Source organism: Drosophila virilis, chromosome X (genome assembly GCF_030788295.1).
Source record: "Drosophila virilis strain 15010-1051.87 chromosome X, Dvir_AGI_RSII-ME, whole genome shotgun sequence".
In the NCBI taxonomy this organism is placed as follows: domain Eukaryota; kingdom Metazoa; phylum Arthropoda; class Insecta; order Diptera; family Drosophilidae; genus Drosophila; species Drosophila virilis.
The window spans coordinates 2,092,014-2,110,858 of NC_091543.1; the positions used below are offsets into that span (position 1 = coordinate 2,092,014).

Sequence of the window (18,845 nt, forward strand, 5' to 3'; positions counted from 1 at the left end):
GTATTTCTTTCATTTTAATGGCTTGTATGTTTGTCTGCATATGAGTGTGTAGGTGTGTGCGTGCGTGTGTGTGTTTAAAAACTGACTTAAACATAAGCTAATTATAGGCGCCTTAACATGTGCTGCCAAACGCAGGTTTGCCCCACAGCACCCAACCACGATTTGTATTCAGCATACGCATTGTCTAATGAGCTGTGCGTGTGTGTGTCTCTCTTCGTGTGTGTGTGTGTGTGTGTGTGGGCGCGTGTTTTGTGTGTACTATCTAAATGAGCAGCAGAACACACAACACGCAACGACAACAGCTCCTAATTAGAGTATAAATTCATATTCAAATTCAAAATCGGAATCAGATTAAGTTTTGCATTCACATTTCGCTTTGTTCCAAATAACAATAACAACAATTGCAGCACTCAAATAACAACAAGTGCAATTTGATAAGCAATTATTGCGCTCGACTCGGGCATACCCTGTAGGGCATAAAAGACAGCTAGTTGATCGGCTGGAAGGTTGTCATTTTATTAGATTACCCATTGACATTTTGTTTGATTCAATGAAAAAATATCTCGGCGACCCCAAATGTCGGAAAATGCGTGGAAAACTGTTTAATAAACCTTCGACATGATTAGAGAGTATACAAAATGCAATGTAGAAAAGTCAAATTAGCCTCAGGCATGAAACGTTTAACAACACATAAAAGATCTCTTTTGTCTGTTCCATGCACAGCCCAACATTATCATGCCCTTGCTTAGCAACTCTTCAGTTACAGGGTATTATAATATTCATCACAATGAACGCAAATTTAAAGTGAACTAAGAGACGAACATTATGCAAATTGCTAGCAAAAGCTCTAACTGGATATGCGCATACCTGCATGTGTATGTCTGTGTGTGTGTGTGTGTGTGTGTGTGTGTGTGTGTGTGTGTGTGTGTGTGTGTGTGTGTGTGTGTGTGCATGAGTGTGTGCTTCTGATTATATTTACACACGGGCAGTGCACACAAATACGCACACACAAACACACACACTGAAAGGGATGGAAAGATAAACGTGGGCAAACAAATGCATAAACCAAATTAAATTCACGAAGTGCACAACCGAAATGCAACTGGAGAATTATTTATTAATCACGCTGATTGTGTGTGTGTGTGTGTGTGTGCATGTGTGTGTGTGTGTATGTGTGTGTGTGTGTATGTGTGTGTGCGTGTAAATGTACATGTGCGCAGTAGCTCAACACGAAACATCTAAAAAGTTGAATAGATTTTGAATATGAGTGAGTATTCATTTGACTGACTGCACACACAAACACACACGCACACTCTCGCACACACACACACACACACTCGCACACACACAAAGAGACTTTCGCACACAAATGTAGGTATTCATAAAATCATAAATTTCGCATGTGGCCTGCTGCTCATTTCAGATAAGTTGGCTTAATTCCTTTTGACCTCAAAGTCAAATTCCACAGCACGTTATTTAACTAGTCGATAAATGAACGTACACACACTCAGCAATAATCTGGCCGGAGCTCTGGTAGTATATGCAAATCAATTACGCATTAGAAATTTCAAATCAATTCACCCGTATTCCATAAACCACATTCGGTTTCGTTCATTATCAATAATTGAAATAAATCTATGAAATATATACCGAATTCTATTTTAATTAAAAGTGAATATAGAGCGAGATATAGAAAGAGAGAGAGAGTGGGAGAGAGGGAGAGAGAGGGAGAGAAAGAGAGAGAAGTCAGGAGAAGAGCCACAGATAGAAATGCAACAGAGACAAGTGCAGAGCTTAAGATACATCCTAAAGAACAATTAGATATGTAGAAGTTCTAGAGACATTTACATTTTGTCAGGAAAATTGAGAGGCCAAGAGGGAAGCATCTGAAAGCCTCATAAGCACGTTACATATTTGCTTGATCAGGATCATGCCTCACTGCTTAAATTACTTAAGACTTCATTTCCAATACGCAGTGTTGGGCAATGAGAAAAAGAAGTGTGCAAAAGCTTGCAACGACAACTGGCTTCAGGGTATCTCCGGTTCGAGTATTCCCGACTGGAGCACTTTTCATACTTAAATTTCAATTTGTTGACAGTTTATTTGCACTGTTCGGCAAAGTTGGGATTACTTCATGGCTAAGCTGGAAATTTTTGATTGCGCTTCTACAAACTGAAGTCGTGCAGCAAAAACCTTTCAGACTGCAACGATTTTTACAGCTTTTCATCATTTGTGGCAGGTTAACGGCTTAACCGCTTGACGGCTTAACCTCTCTCAACTGTTGTGCCCCAGTCCCGAAGCGAGCTCTTGAGACAGTTTTATGTTTGTGATGTTGTCAACCATTTCAATCAGTTCATTGAGTCATGTGCTGGCCATAAATTTAAAGCCATTTTATAGGGCCAGGCCGGGCCGGGCCAGGCAGTGCATCGGATTGGGATTGGGCTTGGGTTTCGGTTCGGGATTGGGTTGAGTGGTAAATAACGTGCCACAAGCTGCTGACCGTTCGTTGTCCACGCTGAAACTGGACAGTCTCCTCCCCTGCCTCTCTCTCTCTCTCTCTCTCTATCTCTCTCTCGGGCTGTTGCCTGCTGTGCTGTTGACAGCAAACAGTTGTTTTGCATAAAAATGCCATTGCAGCTGCAGTCAAGCGATGACAACAACGAAACGAAGCGCCAGAAAGAGAGAGGCAGCCGGAATGCGCAGCGAGTGCGACAGAGAGAGAGAGAGAGAGAGAGAGAGAGAGAGAGAGCGAGAGAGAGACGAGAAAACTCGCTCATTTTGGTGTTGCATTTTTAAAAAAAATTTGTCTGTAAACACACAATAAATATGTGCAACGTTGGTTGTGTGCGTGTGTGTCCAGCTGGAAGTTGAAAGCTTGTAGTTTAACATAAAAGTATTTCTCTTTTCTGTTTTTTTTTTTATTTTGTATATGCTTCTCCCAAAAGGAGGGGATGAGCAGCGAGTAGCATGTGACGAGTGCAAAGAGACGTATGTGTGCCCAGCTGGAAATTTAAGAGTTTTAGATTTAGATTACAGCAACTGGACGCAACAGCTGCAAGTGGCGAGAAAAATCGACCAATGCAGAGTAACGAGCGCAACGTAACGAGTGACGAGTGGTGTTATGTGTTTGTAAAAACATGTATCAATATATTTTCACAGTCAGTCAGTTTACTGGACAGTAAAGGGCCAAAGGATAACAGGTTTTCTTAGAATTAGCGAGTTGAAAGTAACGAGTGAAGAGAAGACAGTTAAGCGCAACGAGTGTCGACTTAAGATTGCCAGGTGCTTGTCAATCAATATATTTTCCGCTCAGTGAAAAGTAACGAGTAGAAACTTACCAAAGGCAACAATGGAAGAATGGCATGTATACATTTATTAATACATGTTCAGCTTACTAGGGAAAAGTACATGAATAACGAGTAGCGAGTAATGAGTAACGAGTAAGAAGTACCCAGTGAAGAGCAGCGAGCGTTGACTTAAGAGTGGCAAAGGCATATAAATATTAGAACATCTTTACCTAAGTGACGAGCAGACAAGAGCATATCAATATTAAAAACATTTTCAACATATAAGCGAGCAGCGAATTGAAAGTAACGAGTAAAAAGCGACCAGTGAATATAAACGAGTGTCGAGTTAAGAGTGGCAAGTGTTGCTAAACTCAGTGGATATTAGTTTACATTATAATTATCAATTAAATAGGAACTGGAAGTGGCGAGCTTAAAGTAACGAGTGAGTGTCAGGTATCCGGATTACACTGCAGATTATTTACTTCAGAGCACACGGCAATAATTGCAGCTACCTAAAATAAAAATAAAGTCGCAAGTTGCGAGTAAAAAATGGTAAGCGTAACAGTTGAAAAATATTGGAAGAAAGGGTTCTGCACATCTGTTCAGAGGGTTAAGGCAGATACGGGCAGCTTATTGGCCGTGTCACGACCTTTTGCAAATTTTTGGGTAAGCTACAACTGCTGACTGTGCAGTTTGCAGGCATTTTTCTTTGCTCATTTTAATATAACGAAGTAGCATCGGCAATTATGCGCAGTCGGCGGACAGTTTTAAGATTCTGACAACTCATTGGGTGCGCCATTTAATGGCCACACAGAAGCCGGCTAGTGCAAAGGAGGGAGAGATGGGATGAGATGGACCTGGCTCATGAGCTGGTAACTTTTCGTTCTATGCGTTACACTTGCAAGGGTTACTCCGGTTAGCCCGTGTGAGGGGTGAGGGAGGGTTTAACGGGGTCATTAGACACTGGGCAGCCAGCTGTTTAATTCCCGATATCTAGAAGGCAGGCAAATTTATTGCCTGTCATCTGGCGAAAATCTTCGCACAGCTTCCCCTTTGTGCATCTCATTGCTGAATTAGCTATTCATTCATTTCAAAGCTGAGATGTTTATCTGTTATCTTTTAGCATTTGGTTAGCCTTACATCACCCAAAGCTTGGCCTATTTGTAATGCGAACAGCGCTGCAAAGGAGACTTTTCATCAATCAATTGCTCGTTTTGCAGCTCTCAAGTCACTTGTAGCTTCTCTCTCTCCCGCTCTCTCTCCCGCTTTCTCTCGCTCTCTCTTTATCTTAGTCAAACTCTGGCGACAAGTAAAACAAACATAATCTCAGCTTGTTTCCAACGATTTCAATTAATTTAATGCCGCATCTCTTCTTGTTTTTATTTGACAAAGCATAAAAAAAAAACTTCAGGAAAAATGTGTTACTTGAGAGTATACGACTGGCAGATACCCAGCACAGCTTTGAACCAACAAGCGACAAGTCACTGGTTCAAATCTTGCAAAGATTTTTCAGATAATTTCTTCTAGATTATCAAACAGTTCAGGTTTCTGTCGTCTTCAGTTACGGCTAGTATTATTTTGTTGTGCGTGGTATGAGTAGACTCTAATATTTTTGGGATATTTTTGCTGCAGCTTTTTGGCGACTGAAAATAGCCGCAGCTGGTGCTGCAGAACACATGCGAATGATTAATGCGGTTTCTTCTGTGGGTTTTAGGTTTAAGTTTCGGTTTTTGGGCCCTGCAGTGGTTCGTGCTTGGTTCATGTTATTGTGGCCTTGTGGGCCTCCATCACGTGGGCGTATACGCAATTTTATTGTTTGTTTGCTCCGGGCCCGGCAAAAGTTTGGCCCTCGTATTGTTATCAATGACTTCGTGCGTGGCTTGTGTGCGCGCCTCAATTATTTATTTGGCCAAACTCAGGCAGATGTCATCGGGGAAGTCATGTCGCACAGCCTGACAAACACCGACAGGCACGACAAGCGGAGGTAACACTGTACAACTAACTGGTGCTAAGTTGAAACTCTGACTACGAGCCCGGCACTTGCAATCAACGGTTGCAGACATGGCTATGGTAAATCAGCCGCAACCACTCGGAACTTGGCTGCAGTTCATCAACGCTTGTGGCTAGCGCCTGGCAGGCACTTCAGATACTTTTATCACAGCTGCCACGCATCGTTGGGCTCAAACAAAAGGCAAATGCAAAACGAATGCACTCATTTTCTGTTGCTGTCGCTGTGCGCTCAAACGTGCGCTGCGGACAGTGAAGCATGCCAAACGTGGTCAGCTAGAGAGCAGCAAGAGGGCGACTCTCATGTATGCCTGAATTGTGGCAACAAATTATTACTGCTACTGTTACTAGAGTAGAGTAGCAGTAGCAGTAAGAATTTGTTGAAGTTAGAGTAGCAGTAGCGATAGCTGTTGGCAAGTAGTTGTAACAAATTGCGAGGAGTAGTATCGTGAACATGGCAAAGTAGCGAGTACTTGTTAAGTTAGGCAGCAGTAACTGATGGATCTCAAGACTAGAAGTAGCGAGTAGCAGTAGAGTGCTTGTAACGAGTGGAAGTACTTGATAAAGTAGCGAAATACAATGGCATAACATAAATGGCAAAGTAGATCGTAGAGAGCATTAGTCTTACTTGTAACGAATATCAATAAGAGGTAATAGCTTGGAGTAGCAGCAAGGCACAATTGTAACAAGAAGTTGAAGTGAGAATTAATAGCGAATAGAAGTACCTAATAAAAGTAACCAGTAGCAGTAATAGTAACAGAAAATGCCGGAAATGGGACATATTAACCAGTACTCTTAGTAGTAACGAGTGGCAATAAAAAGTAGCAAAAGCTAGTAAGAGGAAATTTACATTGACACAAGCAGTTTTAATGAGAGTCATTAGCGAGTAGTCGTCCCATATAAAATAACCATTAGAAGGAACGAGTTGTAGTTTTATAAGACTTATTACATATTAGTAATGAGTAGGAGAACCAACGGGAAATATTATTAAGCTAATGTCACAAGAATGCGTAACCAAGAGACAGTAACTTCAAGAGATTGGCAGACGATAAGTATAAATAACGAGTAGCGAGTATCACGTCAATATGAACGGCAAAAGTAACGAGTAGTTGAAGAGCTATAAACACGAATCCAAGTATTTTGTAATCACATGAAGCGAGTAGCTCCATGGACTCGCAACAGCGAGCAGCGAGTAGAAAAGTGCGAATTAATGTGACGAGAATCGAGCAGATTTAGTGAGCAGCGAGCAGCGAATAATTTAAACTAGCGAATACAAACTGCAGTTGCAAATGCGACAGAAACAAACTCTGCAGTGTCCGTCCGTTCGTTTGTGGTAAGCATTTCAATAATTCACTCTGTCTGTCCATTTGCACTGCGGCAACAAGGACAACAACAACAATAGCAGCAACAACAACAACAACAACAACAACAACAACGAATTTGGGTTGTTCTTTGGCCAGTTTGTTTGCTCAATTGTTCAACCAGTGTAAATAAAACGTAGCACTTCCGTTTCATGCACCATATTGTTTGCCCCGATTGCCATTGAGCAATTTTTCGTATGTTTTCAGTGCAGCATTCGTTTTTGCATTTGCATTTGTTTTCAAAATTGCACTCGGTACTCAGTACTCGATACTTTTGCTGTGGATTATTAATTTATAAATGCAGCGTGAGATGACAAGGCGTTGAATTAATTCACAGCTAAGGACTATCAGTCGATTGGATGACAGATAGTCCAGTGCTTGCCCGCACACTCCAGAGCAAGAATTTACTTATATTTTGCATCAGCTTGTGGACCGAAAATAAATGAAATTTCCATAGAATCTTCGACAGGCCTCACCAACTAATTAGGGTTGCCAGCTAAGACGGGCCAGCCCGCAGCCCGCAGCCCGCAGTCCGCAGCCCGCAGTCGGTAGCCCGTTTTGGCCCGTTGCCAACAACCTGTCGCAAAAAATCACAAGCCAAAAAAAGTGATGAAAAACGAAAAGGGTCACAAGTGAAAATAACAAATGGCTGACTGGAAAAGTAACTAATGAAAAGCAGTCGACTATCGAAATGGCAAGACTCGAAGATACCCCGAACAGAGAACGGCAAATATATAGTCGACTTTCTTGATACTAAAAAGTATGTTAAATTCTGCACAAATGAAGATTGCATTTAAATAGCTCAACTCTGAGCTCAACTAGGCTATGCCCAGCTGCAGAAGGCACAGTTACAGGGTATACAAAAACTAGAAACTAAAACCAAACTGTTGAAAATAAAAAAACAAAAAGGAGGACAGAAAGGGGGGGGGGGGGGGGTGCAAACAGCAGGGCCGCCGGCGGGAAGTGGGTCAGCTGAGCTGGTGGCTGCGGTGTTGACGGCGCCGCATGTTGGCAACATGTCAAACATGTTAGGTAAACATCCACACACCCACACGCACACGCACACACGCACACACACACACACACCTACACAGAAAATAGCATACATGCATCAAAGTAATTAATATCCCTTCAAATGTTACATGCACTAATTACAACAACAACTTGAACAACAACTACAACAACGACAACAACAACAACAACAGCAGCAGCAGCAAGCAGCCGAGTAATATGAGACGAAATTATAAAACCATGCTAACAACATCCCAGCTGGAAATTCGGTGCTCCCTTGGCTAAACGGGCGCCCACTTGACGACCTTGGACATGTCAGCTCATGCTTGCCCAACGACCTAAATACCCAATTCAAAAGATCGTTTGTTGTCAAGTGTGTGCACTTAAGAACTAGCGAACGCTTGAAGACAATGATGCTGACATGTCCTGCAGTTGGTCATGCAGGACAGCCAGCAAGACAGGTCATCAAGCCAGTCTTGCATGCCAGAGATTTCAGTTAACAGTCAATTGCAAGAACTTAAGAATCAGCGTATGCTCGAAGACAATGCTGCTGACATGGCCTGCAGTTGGTCATGCAGGACAACCAGCAGGACATATCTTCCAGACAGTCTTGCAAGCCAGAGAATTTCAGTTAACAAATTTCCAACTGGGCTGTGACGAAAATGTTGTTTGTCAAGGTCAGTTCAGCCTGGCAAATTTCAGCTGTGGCTGCTGTGCATTTTGTTGTGTGCTGCCCCTAAGCACAGCCCATGGCACACATGTGGCATGCCCCCAAATGCAACGCTCACTTGGCTTAAAAGCTCGTGTCACTCAAGCAAGCACAAAAAAGGATAAAAAAAAAACAAGAAGACGAAAACAACTTTCAATTAGGCGCAACTGAGCAACCGCCATGAAACTTGCCACATGCCACAGCAGCGACAGCAGCGACAGCATTATCGCCGCTGTGATTGCATGGGGCGTGGCCACGCCCACATTATTAATTGAAGAGTCTCAGTGCATAAAAAAACATTAACATTTAATCAGCAATGTGCAATCTGCAATCAGCAATCAGCAGGCGGCTGTCGCCTGCGACAACATTGCGTATACGTAACGTTGCATCACGCAGCGGCTCACAATGCGTATACGCGATGTTAATAACCGATTGCAGCCCGACGTCCTCAAGGAGCAGTCGCAGTCGCAGTCGCAGCCGCAGCAGCAGCAGCAGCTCCGCTTGTCGATTTAATTAATTTGTCATCATTTATTATGCCAAAATAAAAATGCAAGGGGTGCGTGCGGCAGGGGCTGAGACAGTGGGGGAGGGATGGCAAACGCACTGAGGAAATGCTGCAGTTGCGCATAAACGACTGTGTGATACCCTTCATTCAACAAATGATGTGCTAGATAGCTTGACTTCGCTATGCTCAAAATATGTTACATTTTTTTCAAATTTCACATTCTGCCCTTTCATTGGCAAATGTCAGTTGTCGGTAACACGTGAATGGCAAAAGAGACGCTACTTGAGGACTCTTTCGGAGATGCGGCCTTCTTTAAATGGACTGTCAGTGGGAATTATAATTTTATACTTTAGATAACATCGATACGAAATTTGATAAATCATCGCAAAATACACGAAACACTCGAGGCGAATACCAAATGTGAAGAATGTGGTTTCTTATGGGAAAACGTACAGGCAACATATTTCACATTCGCATATTAGGTAGGAAATATTGACAGTGAAAATTGATTCATTAACATTAGACCTTAGGCTATGTAGCTGCACTTAGCCAATATACCCCTTTGTTTCATTTGTCTAGAGGGTATAACAAACTGCTGACTACTGATGGCGGCACAAATGTCAGCAGTTGTTGCAGTCTACGAGGCAATAATGCACCTGCAGCAGCAACAACAACAACAACAACACTCGGTGAAGAAATTGCTTTTTAACCAACACAAGCACGTAGAGACAAAGCAGTAGTAGGGCGGGCGAGGGTGGCAATGTAAACTATAAGTGCGTGATGGGGTTGAGGGGATGGCAAAGTTCAGGTCAGAGTTTTCACCTGCCGCTGCGGCGGCGGTTCTTAAGTGTGTGCAGCAGCCAGGACATGCACATGTGGCAGGTAGACAGACAGCTGAAGAGTGGTGGGGGCAGGGGGAAGGCCGAAGGGTAGGCACGTGGCAAAAGGGAGGTCGCAGCCTGGCAAACGTTGACTCACGGCTGGCACACGGGTTTCAATTTACATTTACGTTGATTTTTTGTTAAATTGAGTTTGACTTTGGCTGTCGTTACGACGACAAAAACAACAACAAAGGGAGACAGCAGAAAAAATCAACATTGACACGAAACACAAATGGGTTATAAGAAGCGCAAAAAGAGAACGAACTGAAATAAGGCGAAGGGTCAATTAGGTTTAAGCAGATCGTTTTCCGTATAGGCCAATTCCACTGTTAACATCTCATATATTTTTGCGTATGTGAAATATGTTGCCTGTAGATTTTCTCATCAGAAACCACATTCTTCACTTTTGGCATTCATTTGGCATTCGCCGCGAGTAATTCGTGAGATGTCATGAGAAATATAAATATATAATATATATAAATTATAATTTTACTATTTAAAGTGAATGGAATTAAGGAGAAAGAACGAAATATAAAGCTTGCTGGTGTTTTTTGTTAGACCGACTGCTCCTCCGATGCGAATCTGTCCAAATAAAACAAAAGACAACTAAACAAAATTTGAAAGCGATTCACTAACTCCTGCGCTCCTGGGCATAATTGAAGGTTACCTCCATGATTGATGGGAACATTCCCTCAGAATATATATATATACACATTACAGCTGGAGTTTGGCTATCCTGAACGGCGCCTCGTCATTTTGCAGCTTGGCATTTGTCATGTTCTCGTCAAGCTGCTCAAAGTAGAGCGTCTCGATGGTCTGCAGGGCACCCAGCCAGATGGCACGCGATTTGCTGCAGTGCTCGTCGAATAGCTGGCGCAGCAGCTGAAAGCTGTGCTTGGCCAACAGCTTGCGATGGGCCAGATCATGCTCCAGATTTGATTTCCAGGCGGGCAGCAAGCGACGCTGGCAGCAGCAGCTGTGGCATTTGGCAAGCATGCGAATGAATCTCTTGCCCAGCTGCTGCTCTAGCTGTTCGTCCAGCAGCTCGATGCGGCGACGCAGCTCCAGCTCCAGCTGGTCTTGATCGTCGCGCAGCAGCAGCGGCTCGAAGAGCAGGCCAAACAATCGGCAGGGCAGCCTGGCCAGCGGCTCTACGGCCAGCTGCAGTTCGTGACGCCAGCGCAGGCAGCTGCGGCTGCAAGGGCCGCCAGCCGGGCACAGGCTCGAATCGCTGGCCGAAGCATCCGTATCTCTTGGATGCACATTGGCCATCGCCGCGGCATCCAGCCAATTGGACTCGGCCAGCAGCTGCAGCACCTCGTGCGCAGCCCTCAGCATTTGGCACTGCAGTCGCTTCAGCTGGCGCTCCCGCTGCTTGGCCACGAGCAGCTTGCGCTCCATGAGCGCATTCTCCACCAGCAGCTGGGGACGCGGTCCGCAGGCGCAGCTTTCGCTGCCCATCAACAGCTGTTGGAATATGTTGCGCTCCTCGTTCAGCTCCTGCTCCGACAGCTGCAGCTGCTCGCAGCCGAGCAGACGATCCTCCCGCTTCCGGTTACGGTTGCGCTGGCGACGCTGCCGACGCCTCTCCAGCTGGCGCTTGTTTCGGCTGAGCAGCGCTTGTCGGTTCGGATCGTGACGACGCGGCGTCGACATCGGTTCCGTTTGGGTAAACTGCGAGCAGCTGTGCGCCGTGCTATCCTCCTCCTCCTCCCCCTGCTCCAGAGTCTGGGGTTTGCTGCGTACGCGTCGCGGCCAATGATTGCGCATGGTTATGGCACGCGGTCTCGGCTGCACTTGCTCCACCTGCCGTTGCTCCCCCAACTTGTACAAGCTCTCATCCCCGAACACCGCCACGCAGCTAATATTGCTGCTGGTGTCCAGCTGCTCCGGCTCCATAAAGCGCACATAGCGCTCCCGCCTGGTGTGCTGCGGCTTCACCATGAAGTACTCGTTGCTGGAGCTCTCATGTGGCTGCAGCTGCTGCTGCATATACTCCTTCAGCCGGCGGCGTATTGCAGTATTCGAGGAGTTCGGCGATTCGCTGGAGCTGCAACGGTTGCATATTGTTTCCTGCGACTGGGATTGGGGCATGCGGTTCTTCTCGAATTGAATAAAGCGCTTCATTAGCGGCGACCACATGCGTTGGCATTTGGCGGATCCGCTGGGCGACTTGCCTGCCTTGGAGCTGCGCATCGCTTTGTTGGCCTTTTTTTTGGCCTCGTCCATTTGATGCATGCGCCAGGCGAGCCTGATGAACTCCGGCACGGAGCTGGCGCCGCTGGCGAGCATTCCGCTTTCACCCTTGCTGAGCTCCAGCTGGCCAAGCGCATCCACCTCGCTGCGGCTTTGCGCCTGGGTCAGCCATTCGAGCATGTCGCAACGCTCTTGGATTTCCAGCTCCAGTTGCCGTTTCTCCACATCGATCGTCTGCACCTTCTGCTCGGCCAACTGCAGTCGCTGGCGCTGCTCATCGATGTGCTGCAGGAAGCACTCCCTGGTATACAGCTGCAGCTCCATGCGCTTGGCATTGTCCAGCTCTGCCCGCGACTGCGATGCGCCTGGAGACACAACCGGGGATGGGGTCGCGCGTGCCGCACTTGGACATGGGCTAGGGGACGAGAGGTTTTGGATGGGGCTCTGCTTGCATGCAAATCTTGTATTAGTTTTTATGGTTACCCTGGCCATTTGCTGGCTTCGCTTCGACCAGCTGCTGTCGCCGCCTAAATCCTCGTCCAGCATCTGCATCTCGACTGGTAGCGGGCCCTCGTCCACCTTCCGGCCGAGTTGTTGACTCCAGATCGAGCGCTTTTTCGTCTCCGCTCTGCCGTCATGTTTCGCCAGCTGCTGCTGTCGGTCGCGTGCTTCGATCAGCTTCCTTTCCAGCTCCTCGCTCTTGCGCCGAATGCGCTCCTCCTGCTCCAGCTGACGCTTCTTTCGCTCCTGCTCCTGCTCGGCCTTCTGGAGGTCATGCTCTCTGATCGTATCCCGCATTTTCTGCTCACTCTGCGCTATTGCCTTGGCTGGGGTTTGCTGCTCCTTTCGATCATGCGCCCTTGGCTGCTTTTTGCGCTTCCTCCGCTCGGCTCCGGCTCCTTCCGATAGCTGCGTACCCGTCGTTCCCTCACGCCGCTCCAGCTCTTTTTGTTTCGTCTCGAGCTCCTCCCACCGCTGTCGCTCGCGACGATCCTCCCCTGCCTTGCACTTCAGCCTGAAGGAGTCTCTCCGCTCCTTGCGCTTTACGGCCTCCGCCTCCGTCACCATTGGCCGACAGCTCTGCTCCAGTTGCAATCGTTGCGCCCGCATCTCCTTCTCGCGACGATTCACCTCGACGGCGAGTCTTTCGCGCTGCCGCTGCGTGAATAGACGCTGCTCGCTCTTGCGGGTCTCGCGTAGGATGCGCTCGTGCTCGCGCTGCTCGTGCACCCTGATCAGTTGCTCCTCGCGCTCCTTCTGCTTGCGCTGGCGCTCCAGCACCAGGCGCTGCTCTTTGCGCTGCTTCCCCTCGGCTTCGCGCGCCCTCTGACGCTCGCGCTCCCGCTCCCGTTGCATGCGCTCCACCCGCTGCTGTTCCTTGCGCCGCTCTATCTCCAACATCTTGCGTTCCCGCTCCGATGCCGCCGCCTGCACCGGACTGTGAAGCTCTCTGCGCACGCCCCTTTTGCCAGCGCCTTTCACGTGTTGATCGTCTGCCTCCTCCTCGAGATCGCTTTCCGGCCGCCGGAAGTTCATTTTCTTGTATAGCTCCACCAACGGCTTCTGCTTACCCCTCTGGTTGCCAGTCGACCTTGGACCGGAGGTAGGCGAGGGTTTTTGTGTGTTTGCGGGCTTTGTTGATACAGGCGAGCGTACAAAAGAGGGTTTCGTTGTAGATGCAGGTGTGGGGTTAGGTGCGGGTGGAGGAGTAGGCGTGAGTGAAGGTGCAGGAGCAGGTGCGGGAGCAGGTGGAGGCGCAGCTATGGACTTCGGCGCTGGTGTGGATCTGCCAGCAGATGTGAGATTGGCTTCGGTTTTATGTGCAGCGGGCATGGGCGTGGGCGTGGACGATCGCGTGCCCGTAGGCCTGGGCGTGGCCGGAGCTTTGCTCTTGGCCGTGCGCTGCGTTGTGCCCGAGATGAGTTCATGGTGCCAGAGCTTGCGTTCGACTTTCTCCAGTTTCTTTACCTGATCCGTGGACATCTGCCCTGCCCTGCGCCTGCTGTCCTTGTCCCCATTATCGGCCTCCTTATGCAGCGCCGATAGCGGCGGCCGCACAACGGGCACGTCAGGCTGCATACACACGCTGGAGGGATCCGGTGCGCGCAGCTCCACCCGACTCCAGACGTGAACATCCGTGGGCATTTGCTCGCCCCTTGTCTGCGGCTTGGCCAGCGTCCACGCTTGAAGCTTCTTACGACGCGCATCATAGTGCTCGAGCACATTGCGCAAATCCCGGTTGCAGTTGACAATATCCGTAAAGGGATAACTCAGCCGGCCAGCTTCCTTCAGCTGGCAGTGCATCAGCGTGACGAGGCAGTTGCGTGCCGCCTTCTCCTCCTTGGTGGTGCGCGAGAAAATGCCCAGCCACTTGGGGCACAGCTCCCGCTCCGCGGCGCAGCTATTCAGCTTGCTCAGCTCCTTGATTAGCTCCATCTGCTGAGCAAAGTGCCGATCCATTTGGTCGTCCGAGATGCTGTGAGTCACATTTGTCCGCACCAGGCGTATTGCCTGGCCTGGATTGTTGTTGGTGTTGGTTTTCTTAGACATTTGTAAAATAATTTGATTTGCCGAAATGTTGTCTACACGTTCAGGATCTAGTTTCATAAATTTTGTTCGCGCCGCTTTTAACTGTTTTCTATTTGTCTCTCTCTCTCTCTATAGCCGAAATAAAATCGAAACCTTCTATAAAATATGTTCTATTAAAATTTTGCTGCGTCGCTTTTGGTTTTTTATTGCCGAAATATATTTATTTCCCGGAATATGCTCTGCTGAAGCCGAAGATTCAGTAGATATATATTCTTTAATTGATTTCTGTTGCGCCTATATTTTCTTGTTAAAACCTGAAATATGTTCTGAAATTTCAGAGGAAATCGATTTTATTTAATTTGTGCCGCGTTCTTTTATCTTTCGATGGCCAAATTATATTCCTCTCAACTTTTCAGAACATATATTTTATTTAATTTGTGTGCCGCGCTTCTGCTTTTGATCGATACTCTCTACAGGACCTCTTATTATCGGGCATTGAATTTTATGTTTCACAATTTGTCGTTTACAGTTCGAGAGCTATTCACAAACTGAACTCTACGCAGGCACGACACCTTGAGAAAACCGGAACAGGCCGCTCAGCGCCTACTCCTAATCGACCCGGAATCGATTTATAAAATCTACAAAGCAAATTTTCTATGTTAGACATTATGTCCCATAATAATAAGGGTATTCCCCAAGTTGTATATTAACACGAATCGTAAACTATTTGAAATATATTGTATATAGAATGTGAACAAATGTTCGAATAATTCATGGCCTTCCTTCGCATCCCATAACCCAGCTATCTGCTGTCTAGTGAAGCAATTATATGAGTTTATGGAAACATGATGTGAGAAGCCGGCAGAGGGGCCACGCCCAAGGGCAGAGCGCGAGCGGCAGAGGATTGCGCTCATGGCACAAATTGATGGCCAGAGGATTAATAAATGCGTTTAATGTGCTAAACGAAATTAATAAAGTGCTAAAAGTTTGAGCCCGAAAAGTCTTAGACGAGCATTAGGCTGGGCCACGCCCAGCCGACGTCCATCATTGTTCAACAGGGCTTGGCAGAGGGGCGCGCCCACTCACACTCACACACACACACACACACACACACACACACACGGATATGGACTGTGTGCATGTCAATTATGACGCCCATTTCAAGGGGCCGTGGGCGTGGTGTGTCGAGCATTTCTAAACGTTTTCATTATAATTACAATATTATTATTATCGTTGGGTGCAGACAGGCGCACGGACACACCCTCACACCCGCACACACACACACACACACACACACACACTAATTGAGTGTTGGCGATTTTGATAATAATTAATAATGCCTTTTATCCCTTTTTGTCCCTTCATCCGTTAAACCGATTTTAAAAGCCTCTTCAATGCCGCTTGTTAGTTTGCGACTTGATTTTTTTACCCTGCAAATGCACAAGAAGGGTATCTTGGCAGCCGGAGGCCAGTTCCACACGATCTCGACAACTGTTCGTGCTAGAGAGCAGAAATTTTAAACGTAGCTCCGTCTATTGTCTATGTTGATCTAGTTTGTTAACATTCATCGATAAATTTGCGCGTGCTCGTGATATCGATAAGAATCGATCACCTTAATCTGCTCTTTTGGCATAGCTCGAGGATTTCAAGAGCTGGCTACACCAAATTTGGTGTGTCTACGCTTTTTTAGTATTGCGAAAACTTATCTAAGGTTTGGCAGCAGCCAGAGCTTACCCTGCATGTAGTTGGGCATAGCTCTTGAGCGTCGCAAATTGCGGCGGCTCAAAGATTGGCCCAACAAATTGAAGGGCATTCAATTGGACGTCTAGTACTGAGTCATTGCGTCCAGCTTCAGCCGAGTGAGCCCTTCAGGCAAATGCTAGTGTGCCAGGTCCAGCTCAGCGCTCATTAGACGCTGACAACAATAAGAGCCGAGCGTCAAGCTGGGCAATGAATTCAGTTCGAGTCCCGTTTGAAGTGAGCCCCAAGCCAAACGAATGCCTAAGCCCTTTTTGTATACCCTAACGAAAAACAGTCCAAGGGGTATGTTGTGTGTGAAGGCACAAAATTTTCAACTCTAAAGCACTTTCCTCCAGATACAGGGTATGTCTTAGCAAGACACTCTAACCGAATTCCTACCGAAAAATATTTTCTTTTAGATACAGAGTACCCTCTAGTCGAGCCCAGGGTACCCGCTAGCGACCATTCAAGTCGTTGTCTTTTATTCCTCAACTGATTTATTTGATTTGATAAGTCTTGACGCAAATGTGTTTCATTTACCTACTCACAACACAACACTTTCAACTGACTTTCAAACGGCCGCCGACCCAAGAACGGACGATTTGGATGAATGGATGAATAAGCGAGTGGATGAGACGGGGCTGAGGTAGCTTCTAGGGTCTGTCTAGGCCTGTGTCCGGGTCTGTCTGTGTTCTTTGCCCTTTTCATTCAAGTTGTTGCAAACAATTTGAAGCCAAGTGATAGGGTCAAAGGGTCAGGGGCAGCACAGCCTTTTTGGTCATTCGATACGGCGCTCATTAAAAATATATATATATTTGGTCTATGCCCCATTTGAATTCCCCAAGTAGAGCATTTGGGTCTAAAAATAGAGCAATAAACGCATTTCGGTCAACATGCGTTGATATATTATGTTTTCTGTTTCTTTGGGCATATCGATAAATATCGATTTTAAGTAATGCTCTTTTGGGCATAGCTCGAAGGGCTAGATACACCAAACTTGGGCTCGCCTTGTTCTTATGTAGAGATAGGGACCCTTTCACTTTCCAGATACTGCGCCAATTTCCCACCAAGTCGATTTAAGATTGAGAGCTAAAAATATCAAGTTCGGACCGTACCGAGCTCAAAAATGTTATATTAATTGCTCACATTAGAGTATACAGCATTCGTATAGTTGACATGGAACTAACGTGTGTTTGACTCGTGCAGCGAAAAGTGGCTGGGGTCATAGGCACACACAGAAAAAGCCACACACATTTAAGCGATTGACATTAATTATGCGTTAAATGGAAAGCACGAAGAACTGTCCACGGCTTGGTCAGCTATCCACAAGACAATATCTTGCTCAACTAATTAGCGTGAATTATGATAGTTTGATTAGAGGATGGGGGACAACTTGAAACTGAGCTGGGCAGTTTTAAATCTAGACGAGCTGTTAAGCGCCGTATCAATGGGCGTTTCAGTATTGTTATCGTTATCGTTATCGATATGTTTTGCTTAGCCAAAAGGCGACTTTGATTGATTGAGCCGACACACAAACACAGACAAACAGACAAAAAGACAGCGCCTGCTTATCCCAGTTAAGACGAAAGCGCCCCAGCCGAGCCAGGCATATCATGTGGACGCTGGTCAACGTCGTTGATCCACAACTTTATGAGCCCCCCAATCGGATATGGCTGCCGCTCGGCTTGTTGTTGTGCGTTTTCTTTTTAACTTGACATTTATCGCTTTATACGCATTTCCTTTTCGCCTGCCAGCCTGCCTGCTTGCCTGTCAGTCAGCTTGTCCACCTCCATCTCCATCTCAGCATCCCGCTTGGTCAGGTCAGCTCGTTCTGTCCGCCTGTTAGTTTGACATGTTTGTTATGTTTATAGAACGATATATTTACCAACTTAATTGGTAGTTATAGACGTTTCAAATAAAATAGCAAGGCGCACAGCAGAAACCGTCGGCCCAAAATAGACTTAACGCAGAAATAAACGGAATGGAGGTCTGGGAAGATGTGAGGGGTAAAGATAATACGACCAGACGAACCAATAAATATCGATTGGAATGGATAGAACAAAATATAATAGAAAACGATATATTGATTAAAAGTGTAATCGACTTAGCGAGATATCGGTTATTGCAATATTTAATAAACTCGTTACGCAGCCTCTAGTCAAAATAGCAGCCTCTAGTCAAAATATAGACTTATCGATCAATAATGCTATCGACTTATCGATATAATATGAGACGCCTGAAACATATTCAACAGATAATTAACAATCAAAGTAAGGAATAAATATCGATTGTATTGGATATTGGATAAAGGATTATATACAAAATTATCGGTTTATCGAAAAATCGATTAATTCGTTACGCAGCCTCCAGTCAAAATAAGGATAGACCGATCAACATTGTCGATTGTTCTTTATCGATTCTTTGATTCAATATTATTATTCAATAATTATATACACAGTAATATCGAAATATCGATTTTTTCCGATATTATATTATATGGAATTACCAGCTTTAAATCTACAAATATCTCAAATTGCATTAATAATAGTTTGAAGATTCAACTAATATGATGAAATATTCAATTCAACTCGAATTACTTATCAAATAAATATTTATCGA

At 45.9% G+C, this 18,845-nt stretch overlaps 2 protein-coding genes across 4 annotated transcripts in view; both read right to left on the minus strand.

Annotated features, from left to right (window-relative positions):
• vex (somatomedin B and thrombospondin type 1 domain containing protein vexed) overlaps positions 1 to 18,845 on the minus strand; it is a 102,851-nt gene that overhangs the window by 77,391 nt on the left and 6,615 nt on the right. The window lies entirely within an intron of this gene.
• LOC6634570 (trichohyalin) lies at positions 10,210 to 15,008 on the minus strand. Its single transcript, XM_070209307.1, has 2 exons — positions 14,966 to 15,008; positions 10,210 to 14,642 (listed from the first exon to the last, which is right to left on the minus strand). The coding sequence occupies exon 2, from the start codon at positions 14,562 to 14,564 to the stop codon at positions 10,476 to 10,478; it is 4,089 nt and encodes a 1,362-aa protein (XP_070065408.1). The 5' UTR covers positions 14,565 to 14,642; positions 14,966 to 15,008; the 3' UTR covers positions 10,210 to 10,475.